Source organism: Dunckerocampus dactyliophorus, chromosome 17 (genome assembly GCF_027744805.1).
Source record: "Dunckerocampus dactyliophorus isolate RoL2022-P2 chromosome 17, RoL_Ddac_1.1, whole genome shotgun sequence".
In the NCBI taxonomy this organism is placed as follows: domain Eukaryota; kingdom Metazoa; phylum Chordata; class Actinopteri; order Syngnathiformes; family Syngnathidae; genus Dunckerocampus; species Dunckerocampus dactyliophorus.
This window is the reverse complement of record NC_072835.1, coordinates 4,213,735-4,227,501: the sequence shown is the minus strand read 5'-3', so window position 1 is coordinate 4,227,501 and position 13,767 is coordinate 4,213,735. Positions and strand designations below refer to the sequence as shown.

General features: G+C 39.9%; 1 protein-coding gene across 1 annotated transcript in view; it reads right to left on the bottom strand.

Annotated features, from left to right (window-relative positions):
• Window positions 1-13,767, bottom strand: part of rimbp2a (RIMS binding protein 2a) — a 91,417-nt gene that overhangs the window by 25,851 nt on the left and 51,799 nt on the right. The window contains exons 7-13 of the mRNA XM_054756354.1: window positions 12,752-12,856; window positions 9,864-9,914; window positions 9,699-9,722; window positions 4,419-4,626; window positions 2,223-2,380; window positions 835-914; window positions 650-759 (exon numbers count right to left, since the gene is read on the bottom strand). Coding sequence (XP_054612329.1) covers window positions 650-759; window positions 835-914; window positions 2,223-2,380; window positions 4,419-4,626; window positions 9,699-9,722; window positions 9,864-9,914; window positions 12,752-12,856 — 736 coding nt within the window. The remainder of the gene's footprint in view (window positions 1-649; window positions 760-834; window positions 915-2,222; window positions 2,381-4,418; window positions 4,627-9,698; window positions 9,723-9,863; window positions 9,915-12,751; window positions 12,857-13,767) is intronic.

Here is a 13,767-nt window from a genome sequence, read left to right as displayed (position 1 = left end):
GATGGCTCTAATAATGCTTAAAAAAAAAAAAAAACATATTTAGAAAGACAGGTTTTCAATGCTCTAACTAAGAAAAAATTCCATTTACCGTATAAATAAGAAATCTCACTTCTCACTTAATTTATCACGGTCGAGTCTGGAACCAATTAACCGCGATAAACAAGGCATTGCTGTAATTCTGTTTCCATCCATCTTGTATGCCGCTTATCCTCACTAGGGTCGCGGGTATGCTGGAGACTATCCCTGGACTGGTCGCCAATCAATGGCAGGGCACATATAGACAAACAAGCATTCACACTCACATTCATACCTATGGACAATTTAGAGTCTCCAATGAACCTAACATGCATGTTTTTGGAATGTGGGAGGAAACCGGAGTACCAGGAGAAAACCAACGCACCCACGGGGAGAACATGCAAACTCCACACAGAGATGCCCAACAGAGATTCAAACCCAGATCTTCCCCATCTCCTGACTGTGTGGCCAACATGCCAACCACAAGGCCACCATTTGGCCCTGTCATTCTGTTTTTAGATTAGAAATTCAATTTACACTTGTTTTGGTAATAAATCTATTTAAGCAGCAAAAAATCTGAGGGGCCATTTGCAACAGAGCCAAAAAACAGAGAGAAAGCGGCTTGACTTCTCACCTTCATAGAATCCGTCGTCATCCATATTGCCATATACGTACAAATACTTCCCAGCCACGAGGGGGAGCTCTGCCTCAGGGTGCTCATTTGGTCCATCGTAGGGGTTATAACTAGAAGATAATAAATTATTGCAAACAAATGAAGGTGCTTTGTCGTCTTCGGCTTCTAAAGCTGATCGCGCTCACCTGTATCGGGCAGTGCAAAGGCGGACCTGGCCTGTGTATCGAGGCTTGGACCGGGGCGATGGGCTTGGTTCATCCTCCATCTCAAGATTGACAGTGAAAACAAACACAAATCTCATTGCATGATTATATATCACTACAATATAAGCCAGGGGTGTCCAAACTTTATCCAGCAAGGGCCGCATAGTGAAAAATGAAAAAATGCAACTTTGCCTCTTGGATATTTTGTAAAGGAGCACATGTTGAAGAAAAAAATGCATTTCAGCTATTTAATAAAGATGAAATGCTCCTAAAATTATGTTATTTTTCCCCATTATTTACAAGTGTATACTTGTAAAATTGCAACCTTTTTTCACATTCGATTTCAACTTTTTTTTATCTTAATAATTTCACTTAATTTTTGTAAAATTCCAGCTGTTTTTTTTCTATTTCTGCTGTTATTTTTTCCCCCCACTTCAACTTTCCCTTTTTTTAAATTTTCTTCTTGTAATTATGACTTTATTCCCTTAATATTTTGACTTTATTCTCGTAATATAACTTTTTCCCCAACTTAATTTTCCAAAAATTACAACTTTATTCTTTGTTTTATTTGTTTCTCATATTACGCCTTAAAAAACGTATTTTTTATTTCAACTATGCTACTAAAATTACTTTTCCTCATAATATTACAAGTTTATTCTTGTAAAGTTGAAACTTTTTTGTCGTTAGAATACGACTTTATTCTCATGACATAATTTCTGCTTTTTCCATTTGTTTGTCCATTTGCTTTTACTGATATTTCAACTTTCTTCTTGTAAATTTTCTTGTCATAAAACTATGGCTTTATTCTTTATTCTTCTATTATTTTGAGTTTATTCTCGTAATATTTTAACATTTTCTCCAACATAATTTTCCAAACATTAAAACTTCATTCTTAGTTGTGTTTGTTTCTCATAATATTACAACGCAAAAAACATCTTTTTTCTTTCATATTTGAACTTTATGCAACTAAAATTACAATATTTTTCCTCATGATCATCTTTTCTCTCTTTAGATTACGTTGCATTCTTTTTTAATGTATTTTTTACAATACATTATATTTATCTTAATATTTGACTTTAGTCTTATAAATTTACTGCTGATTTTTCCATTTTTGTTATTGTGGGAACAACTTGGGGAAATCCCTTTTCTTAAACAAAGCAGTCAATGAAGGAATGCTTCAATATGGATTAAAACAACGGAGATTAGAGGCAGAAAGCGAGGACTGCTGTGAGTGACCACATAAATCTTCACTAAAGTCTGTAAGAGCGTAAGCTGCTGTAGCTGCAGCTTGCACTATCGCTCCCAAAAGGCGTACTACCTTTGCACATGGAGTATGTAGTGTAGTGTGTAACACAGCTTTAACCACTCACCTCTGTCGGGGTCAGCCGCTGGGGGCAGCCGGTGTGGTCCGCTTTCACGTTGCGGGACTTGACAGACGGCCAATGCGGTCCTCCCCTGTCTCCAGTCTGCTGTGGGCACTGCAAGAACTGGGAGATCAGTGGTGGTGCGTTTGGCGCGCTCTCATCGCCTGGGAGAAATTGATTTCCATCACAATTAAAGAGCAAGCGTCATGCCTCCTGCAAGCCATTTGCGTCTCATTGCCGCCTATTGATCTCCTGTTGGAGTGAGTGAGCGGGCAAACACACTGCGGGCGAGGCAGGTGTGGCCTGCCATCAAAAAGCGCATGCAGCGCATTTGTCCTTAAATACCGTCGACATCCTTGGGGTTAAACCCATGAAAAATGCAAAGGGAGGGCAAATTTTCATCTTAACAGTGCAGACGAATGAATGGCTTGAGGAAATTAGAGCTACTAGACAAACACTGTATCACTCATCTCCTGTAGCCTGCGTGCGACTGATATAATGCACAGTTCTCCCTTTCTCATATTTCCAAAAACTGGCTTTTCCAGAACGTCAAAGCCCTCTGCTGTGTGCCAGACGGAATATATCTACATGGCCGATCTGCTGGCACTGCAGCTTCCACCATGTGTTTTTAGAATACTAATTTGTCCAACTGCATTCACGTCGTACTTCAGGCCTGTGATCAATTAGGATAGACATTGATCATGCATTTGCATTTGATGGTGTGCATCCGTGGAGGGATATGATGCTCAAGTCAAGCGGGCATTAAATCACTCATTTTATGTTCTTAAACCGCCATTAAAGGTGGTGGATGGGTTTGGAATGCTAACAAACAGTGTTTTCCGGAGCATAAGTCGCCTCTTAATATGTTGCCTTGACTTCGGCTGCATTGTCTGATTGATAGCAAATGCTAATTGGATGTAATACTCGTACATGAACCGTGTGTCCTAATGAACGCCACGTTTGACTGACATACAGTATTAACGGTACTCAGGTGATGTACACAACTATTGGGGGATTATGTGTAATTATCTTTATTGCCATATTGAATTAAATTGTGAATTATAGAATGAGATCAACTACTTTTATTACCTGTAAACTTTGAAACTGTGAATGTGAAATACTAATGATTAATATGTACTATAGTAGTTTCAAAGTTTACTGGTTACATTTTATATATACAGTATGTTATATGTTTTATAGAGCTAGAGGTATGTTTTAAGAGGTAGATCATTTTGACTCGTAACTTGCATGCTGGAAAAGTGCGTGCGCCCCACATATAGATGTATAACATACATAAATACTCATATTATATACATAAATACTCTTTGGGACTTTTTTTGGGTCATTTTAAAAGTAGCTTCCAAGCTGAAAAAGTGTGAGCACCCCTAACTACACAATAGCACACAGAACAGCAGGCTGGATAGGCATGCGGTATGTTAACATTAACACTTTAACAGTTACTCAGCTACACAGTAACGTAAACAACATACCTGGGAGGCTGAATAAACAAAATTAACATAACAAGCCATCGAGTCCAACAAGCAAGTTACGCAAAGCAAGTTCACCGAGGTCCCGATGCCGTTCCACAAACCGAGAGAGCCCTGTCACGGCTGTCAATGGTAATGTTCACACCTTTCTTCATGTCAGTTAGTATGAATTAACATTTCTCATACAATACCATGATAAAGTGTCTCCAAACCTTTGACTCGTAGTGTATAAATCGCACCTGGACCAGCTAAACTATTAAAAAACGCACGACTTATCGTCCAGAAAATACGATATATGTATGTTCACTCAGTGAAGGTGGTAGCCAAAAGTATCGGGACACCTGGCAAGTCAACTTTATGATTGCTGGTGAGAATTTGTTCATGTCATCCAGACGAACACTAATGAGCTCAGGTAAGGACTGCCAATGGGGTTGAGGTCAAGGCTCTCAAGTTCTCCCACGCCAAACTCACCCAACCATGCATTTACAGGCCTTCCCCAAACGGTTTTCATGAAGGTTTAAGCTCGGTATTTTCTAAAATGCTTTTCAAAGATATCTAAACCCTTTTCACCATGTAGCGCATCAGAAAAAAAATCTACGAGAAATACTACGAGACTGAAACCATATCATTTTTAAATAAAAGTCATAATCACCACAATAAAGTTACCAGACTACAAAGTGTCTGAAGTTCGTCTCGGGGTTGAGATTTGACCGACCTGCTTCTTCTGTCTGCGTTTCAAATCCGACGACGGCTTTTGGGAGTCCCCCCTCTGCTGCGTGGAGACGGTGGGATTTGGAGGGGGATTTAACGGGGAGGATCTCGGCGGGATGGGATTGTAAACGGAAATTCAGCAGCTCTTTGGACAGCTGATGGAAGTGTTCACTCTGTGACCTGCATTTCTGCTCCAGGTCACAAATCTTGACCTTTTGACAGACAAAAGAGAAATTAGGTGACTTAATATCATGCTATTATAATAATATGATAAATGCATATAACATATTAACATTTAATTATGCCACATTTAATATAATATTATTCTGTTATATTGATTTATACTATATATTACGTTACAGTATATTATTCATACACATATATACGTAGATACAGTCTATACATACTATCCACAATCACGCAATTTCATTGTTGGGTGCAATGACAGTAAAAGCTTATTCTATTCTATTAATTCTATACGTTTGCGTATGCGGTCTTGTACAATAGTTATGCAATAATTATGCAACAGTAAGCATGTACTAAACCCAGTGCAGTGGAACCAAAGCACATGAATGTGTGAAGTCATCTGCACCGCTCATGTAAGGAGGCACCACTGTTGTCGTTGATAATTCGCTCCAAAAGGTCAGACGAAAACTGAAATGTATGAAAACCGAAGCAATTTTTCCCGTGGGAAATAACGTAGATCTAATTAATCTGTTCCACACACCCAAAAATATTAACAAAAAAAATCCATTTTATACAGAATAATTATAGTTTTACATGCCGAAAACAATGCAAGGTAACTAGAAAAGATGTCCGATGAAATGGACACATGAACATTTAATATCGCTTTTACCCAGAGCCAGCTGGCCCATTAGGCAATTGAATTGAATCACTTTCAATATAATTACAGTAATCCCTTGTTTATCGCGGTTAATTGCCTCCAGACCCGACCGCGGTAAGTGAATTTCCGCAAAGTAGGATTAATTACATACACGTTAACATGATACCAGTTCCTTTGTTCTGGACAGCGTACTTCCTTTAAATGCTTTACATTCGGATTACCCAATATAGTAGACAGAATAAGAATAAATAAACCCTGGAAGACGTAAATACAACTCCTGCTCGAGCAGTGTCACAGTAAATGTTTTCCCAAGGGTACCTTAGTGACAAGTCTAGTGCCTGTCTCACCGAATGTAGAATACAGTGCTAGATTCACATTTGCAATGTTTCTTCTGCCTTGTATTTGTATTTTAGTTCATTTAGTTAGTTCATTTAGCCATTTTTATGCTTGAAAATTCTTAATTTAGGCCAAGAATAAATAAAATTTGCTTAAGTATGCATACTTTTTACTAATAATTGGCCGGAGCAATAATCAAACAGCGATATTGTGAAGGATAACTATATATTAAAACGAATTATTATGATGAACACTTAACGTGGAAATGTATATTACTATAAAATAAGAACAAATAAAGTCTCCCTGCGCCCATCATTTTTGCATATAGTTGTACATCTGTATTTTACAAACCTTTGCATATACAGTAGTTATGTTGTGCAAACTGCGTGCTTATTCAAATTGGTTGATGTTCGTTGTTGTATTCCTAAATTATTACTATTATTATTATTATTATAGATTTTCATGTATCTATTTGGAATTTGTTTACCGTGAAAAGTGGGAGACACATTATCCTACAAATTAAAGACAATCTTTAAAACAATCCCATTCAATTAAATGTGTCGCCGATGGACGGGGGCGCCATATAAAATCTCGCCCAAGGGTGCCACATTGGGTTTGAAGGCTCTTGTTGGCGAAGATGGCAAGGAGGTTTGACTGTGAAGCATCTTTCCAGTGGTGTGAAAAAGTGTTTTTCCCCTCCTACATGATTTCATTTCATTTTTTTTTTGCATGTTTGTTACACTTAAATGTTTCAGATCATCAACCAAATTTTAATATTAGTCAATGACAACATAAGTGAACACAAAATGCAGTTTGTAAATGAAACTTTTTATTATCAAGGGAGAAAAAAAATCCAAACCTACATGATCCTGTGTGGAAAAGTGATGGCCCCCAAAACCTAATAACGTCACGAGGTGGCGTGAGCCAATGATTGGATCCCAAATGCAGAGACGACACAGTCCGACGTAGAACAAAAGGTTTAATACAAAAAGAGTCCTCTCGGGGAGGAAAAACACATACAAAGGAAAATGCAGGTAAACAGAGTCCAAAACTAAGAACAAGGCTAAGCCACTCAACAAGGGAAAAAAACACAAAGCGCTGCCAGGGAAAAAGGTCTGACAGGAAAAAATACTAATACAGGTAGAACTAAGGACACTGCTGGAAAGCCAAGCAGGGAGCTATACTACGCAGAGGTACAACAGAACACGCCACTGCAGGAAAGCCAAGCAGGGAAAAATTACTCACAGTACAGATTAAGCAGGTGACCAGAAAGTTACTTCACAAATAACAACATGCGGCAGGGATGTGCGGAGAACGGGTGAAGTCTGAGGTACGATCTGGCGCGAATGAGTCCTGATGCCATGCTGAAGTAAACAAAACCGGTAAATTTCCAAACATAATGAAAACAGCTTAGGTTGTCCCAATTTTTCAAAATGGAGACAAACATCAATTTATAAATTATTGCCCAGTTTTGTTGTTCCAATTTTCCAAAATCATTGAAAAATTATAACACAACAGGTTGGACAAATTTATTCATGAGAATGAACTATTGCGGACAGCCAATACGGATACAGAGCTCACATTTCAACTTCCATGGCACTGATTGAAATTACAGAGGAAATTACCACCGCTGTATACCGCAGAAAGTGAACAGCTGCAGTATCTATGGATTTGACAAAAGCTTCAATAAGAGGGTTAGTGTGGAATTGGGTGCAAAGCGTTCTAGCCAACAGGAAGCAATATTTGAAGCTAGGAGAATATACTTAAGCATGCTTAAATATAACATGCGGCGTACCCCAGGGGTCAATACTGGGACCAAAACTGTTCAACTTACTGTACATATAAATGACATCTGTAAAGACACAAAAGACCTAAAGCTAGTATTATTTGCAGACGATACTACTGCCTTCTGTTCTGGAAAAATTACACAAGAGCTAATTAAAAAAAGTCACAGATGAAATGACTATTCCAAAAAGAGGGTTTGATAAAAACAGACTATCCCTGAACCTAAGTAAAACTATTTGGTAATAGCAGAAAAGATACTTACAGTCTATGCAAATACAAATTGGTGGAGTGGACATCAAAAGGGTGAACGAAAACAAATTTCTGTGGGTCATTATAGATGAAAAGATGAGCTGGAAATCTCACATTAAAAATATACAACATAAAGTGGCAAGAAATACATCAATATTGAATAAAGCAAAATTTGTCCTTGATCAAAAATCACTCCATGTTACGTTCTGGTTGGTCTGGAGCTGTAGGAAGATTGACCCCCGGTGTGCAGAGACGAGGCGTTTGGCGTGCAAACAAAAAAGTCTTTAATTGTACAGGTGCAGGGATAAACAAAAAGCGACAGAGGAAAAGCTCTGTGACAAAAGGTGCAGATAGTCCAGATAGTAGTGGATAGTTCACGTGACAGCACCAACTAGGAGACGAGAAACATGAGTCGCAATGGCAATGAACCAGCGCCGCACATACGACGGCGCTGGCCACATAACCTCCGCAAATGACAATTGGCCGCAGCTGTCCGGCCACCAAGTGTGAAGTGGCTGTCTCCGCCACGACGCAGGAAGTACAACTCTCCAAAAAAAAGGCACAAGACAGGAAGAACTCGCTCCTGTCCTGCGAAACCTAACACCATACTCTATTGCTCGCCGGTATAACCATAACTAACTTATTGTGTGGAGATATGGGGAAATAACTATAAAAGTACACTTCACTCGCTAAAGATACTGCAAAAAAGATAGTTAGGATAATCCATAATGCCACGTATAGAAAACATACAAATCCTCTATTTCTAAAATCACAATTATTATAGTTCCGCCTCTGTAGGACAGCAGCGCACTGCAACAAATGGCAGCAATCACTGCAATCAAGGTTGGCAATAACTTGCAATGAGTCTCTTACAGCGCTGTGGAGGAATTTTGGCCCACTCAGTGGCCCAGAATTGTTGTCATTCAGCCACATTGGAGGGTTTTTCAGCATGAAGCGCCTTTTTAGGATCATGCCACAGCCTCTCAATAAGATTCAGGCCACTCCAAAGACTGTTCTTCAGCCATTCAGAGGTGGACTTGCTGGTGTGTTTTATATCATTGTCCTGCTGTAGAACCCAAGTAGTTTCGGCATGAGGTCACGAACAGATGCCCATACATTCTCCTTCAGGATTTTTTGGTAGACAGCACAATTCCTGGTTTCATTTACTACTACCACAACAGCACACTACCACCACCATATTTTACTGTTGGTATGATGTTCTTTTTCTGAAATGCGGTATTACATGTACGCCACATGTAATGGGACACACATCTTTCAAAAAGTTTAACTTTTGTCTCGTCAGACCACAGAGTATTTCCCCAAAGGTCTTGGGGATCATCAAGGTGTTTTCTGCCAAAACTGAGACGAGCCTTAATGGGGTTTTTTTTGTTCAGCAGTGGTTTTTGTCTTGGAACTCTGCCATGCAGGCTGTTTTTGCCCAGTGTCTTTCTTATGGTGGAGCCATGAACACTGACCTTAACTGAGGCAAGTGAGGCCTGCAGTTCTTTGGATGTTGTTGTGACCTCTTGGATGAGTCGTCTCTGCGCTCTTGGGGTCATTTTGGTTGGCCAGCCACTCCTGGGAAGGTTCACCACTGCTCCATCTTTTTGCCATTTGTGAATAATGGCTCTTGCGGTGGTTGGCTGGAGTCCCAACGCTTTAGAAATGGCTTTATAACCTTTTCCAGATTGATCGATGTCAGTTAATCATAGTTATGTTTTAACCGGGGGGGGGGGGGGGCAATCACTTTTTCACACTGGGGCTGTGTAGGTTTGGATTTTTTGATTTTTTTCATATAAAAATTGCATTTTGTGTTCAGTTGTGTTGTCATTCACTAATATTTCCATTTTTTGATGATCTGACAACATTTAAGTATGACAAACATGCAAACAAATAAGAAATCAGGAAGGGGGCAAACACTTTTTCACACCACTGTATAACACACAGAGCACTGCTATAAAGGAAAAGGATTAGGATTAGTAAAATCTATGGACTTTAGTAGACAGGATTGGGAGTACATGAACGATACACTAAATTAGGGTAAAATGAATTACAGAGGGAAAGAAATACCTGAAACATTCTGCCCTGATTGTGCTGTCCAGACAAAAAAAAGTGAAGAAAACTAATTAAAAGAAAAGAAAGGCATGCAAAAGAAACTAAGCACACATAACACCCAGTAATGTCTAGAAAATGCTATCAGTACTGGCCGATATGTTGTGCGTTGTGTCACTATACCTCTAACAGATGTACGGCTTGTTCATGATCCTGGTCAGCTTGAAGCCGGGCCTTTGGAGAAAGAACACACACACAGGCTGACATGTGACACAACAGTCCAGGTCCGTGAGCACACACACACACCTGACACACTGTCAGCACCGTACACCCAAAACGCCTCAGTAGAGACAAGCCTGCAGTACTGCTTTAATGAACTGCCACTCATTTGTTGTCCAGCTAAGTAGAACGCGTTTCAAAACTGCTGAGACGTGCTGTTTATCTTGACCGGAGTGAGTTTGAAATGTCGGAGAGCGCCGTGTTTAATAAGACGTGGCTTTTAGGAACCGGGGGGGGGGCGTCTGTAAATAAAGCAACAGAGCCGAGTAAAAGATACAGCGATCGATACGCTGATAGTACTACACACTGTTCATTTTACAATCCATGATCAGCGTTGCGTTGAGGACAGCGATCGGCTAGAAAATGCACGCGGTGTCAACTGAAGGATGAAATGTATCAACAAAAAATCATTTTTAGCACTGAGCTTGTCATTCTCAGTGCATCCAGAATGACTCAGCACAAACATCACATGGCACTTAGCAGAGCTTAGATCCTCCAAATGGCTCAATAATCCTCATTTGGATCAGCACCACATGATACACCTCCATAACAACCACCTCTTGCATATGCCTGAACGCATCAACTGTATAAGCTTTCAACTACAACTCCGTGGGTGTAGACTAGAGATGCTCGATATTGGCTTCCTAACCGATATCCAATATCGCCCAACACTTCATTACCGATAAGGATATTGGCAGCAACTCTTTCCTCACACTAATGTGGTGTCATGAACACAATGTGCATCTTCTGCTGGATGCACTTCTCAAATAAACACTGTGCAATATAAGACACATATTGCAATTGCAATGTAAGTTATAGAAAAAGTGCCAAAATGCTGCATGCGACTCCTGAGGTATGATATTAGATTAGAAGTATACACCAGAAGGAGGACAACTTACACCTCGCTATGTCATGTTTGGCATGACATAACATTGGATGTAAGTTTTGCTTTTCCCTTGTTTTCTCATCGTTTCCTGTTTTGTGCTCTTATTTTGGTTTTCTGTTTCCTGTTTGGCGCCATTGTGCTGCTGCTTTGCGATCGCTGGAAAACACATGCAGCGGTACCTGTTAGGGGTGTCACGATTTAACTTCCAACGTTATACCGATATTGCAGTCTAGAGTATCGGCCAGTGCTGATATCAATCTGATCCGGAATTATACATAGCAGGAATCATACATACTTTTATGACTTATTTTGTAGTGTGGAATGTTAGAGACAAGGCTTGACTAAGTGATATCACTCAAACAGAGAACAACAGTCTCACTTTATCATGCTTTGCAGATGTTTCAGACAGTGTTGGTTGTTTGTTTAGGGGGGCTAGAGGTTTGTTTTTCACCCCCGTAGTCTTGCGAGGATCCTTATGCTGGATGTGCGATTGTGTTGAACTTCACTGGTTCCCTGTGCCACTGCAGGGGTTTTGCACTCGGCTGCAACATCTTTTTCAGATATCGATTCACTCCCGGTCCTCGCTAACTTAGTTAGCACGTTAGCACGCTGTTATTGTGATCACGTGGCGTCTGGAATAGACTGTTTGTAACGGAGTGCTGATATTGCAGATTTTAGATGCAGGCTGATTTATTTCTTCATGGTGCTGTTTGATGAGGTCGTCAGAAAAAACAATACAACTTGATATTTAATTTTCATGCTAATATCAGCAGATAATATAATTTGGCCGATATTATCAGACATCCCCAGTAGGGGTGTAATGAAAATTCAATATATCTAATTATCGCGATATTTAATCCTACGTTGGATTATCGATATGCTCTCGCCATGTATGGTTTCAGCGGCTATAAACATCTTCCACCGTTCCTTATCAGTGAGTCGCCAATTAACTATCATCTAGGAAGTCACAGAAGAAGAAAAGAAAGCAGGAGAAGAAAAAGGCAAGGCAAGTTTATTTATAGCGCACAATTCATACCGAAGGTAATTCAAAAAGCAAACAAATGCCGCCCGATGGACTCGGCTGGTGAAGGTAAAAGGAAAGATGTGCTAGCATATTTGAAATCAAAGGTGAGAGGACTCACTTCGGTATATATAGCGTGGATGAGTCAACGGTGCACTTTGTAGAATGTAAGCAGTGTATCACGAAAACATGACACACCAAACATGCAAAGCAACCTCATTCGTCACCACGCTGGTGCAGAAAACCGTGCCTAGTAAGAGAAATGTTGTTTTTTCTATTCAAATGCCACATGTTGTGTCAGCCAATCAAGAGCCTTGTTTAGTTGGCTTCGTTTATTGTCATCTTTGTGCTCATGCTGCTGAAACCTTATCCGGGTCATTTGGTGCCTCTTTCAACTGATTACATGAATACTAATATACTCACTAATATTTATTTGTGTTATGCTTCTGTTTTGATCAATTTGATCACTCGGGAGACATGACATGTTGTGTTTTCTGAATGAGTTTTAAAAAGTGTCCCTTTTTGTCAGACACCTAAAGCAAAAATCCTGTTAACAGGTATGTTGCACTAAAAAAGCCTCAATGTTTTTGTCCCATTGCTGGTTGTATCCTGGTTAAAATATGCTGTAAAATAGCCACCTATTTTCTATGCTGCTTGTCCTCATTAGGGTCACGGGTAAGCTGGAACCTATCCCAGCTGAAGGCTGCAAAACACACTACGAAATAAAATGCTTCCATTTTGTTTCACCCTGTCACCGTATCGCGATATTATCATTATCGTGAGCCATGGAGAAGTTGTATCATATCGTGAGGTACCTTGATATTCCCAGCCCTAATCTTTAGTGTCAATTACCCCACTCGGCATCCTATAACTTTTTTAAAATACCTTTTGCAATTGATGGATCTCCTTCTGCTTGCTGTGAAGGGCCACCAAGGCCTGCTCATGCTCTATCTGCGGCCGCTGCTTTCGCTCGACAGTGTCGTGCATATGCTGTGAAGACACAAGTAGAGCAGATGATAAAGGAAAGCTATTTAAAGGGTCTCTGACATGATCCATCAACTTTGCTTAAATATGTTATATTCTGTTTGTAATTACGTTCTATACTGTTCGATTTTTGAAAGCGAACGGTAAATTCGCAAAAATCACATTTATAGTTCATGGCGCCATCCATGACGAGCTTGCTCTTTCTGTTCAGTCTCATCTCCGGAAGTGACGTCAAGGGGGTGACACCTCTCAACTAAAGCAGAGTAAACAAAAGCTTCTTGAGGAAGATTGTTGACTTGGTTCAGTATATTTTTCATCATAACAGTAGTCATGCTAAAACGTTCCGAGTGATACTGAAAGATTGTTTTCTTTTCCAAAAGAGGAAGGTTTAAGACAAAAATGGACAAAGCAAGTGCAGAGAAGGGAGACAGATGGAAGCCCACATCGACGTTTTCTTTTTTTTTTTTTGCAGTGTTCATTTCAATGATGACTGCTTTGAAGGAACACCTTTACAAGAAGCATTTGGCTTAAAAGGATGGTATAAACGCAGTTTGAAAAAGGATGCTGTTCCACCGGCGGAATACTATCGGCCAGTGCACAGGAAAAAAACAAGATAAGAACAACCACTACATCAAGGTTGCCACAGAACCGAGTAAGTCATGTCTTGTTTACATAATGTCTTCTAAACACTATTCCACCATAGCGACAAGGCTGCAAACATGGTAAATAAACATCTTTTCACACCAATATGTTGATGGTGGGGGGTGGCAGCGGCTGCGACGACAACGAAATAGGAAATAAATCAGGCTATAAAGACCCCTTTACGCTCATTAATAAGCCGATTTAAAACAATAATTGACGGATAAGCAACTCCAGAGTAATTTACACTTACCATCCTGTGTTTTGAAGGCGACCGA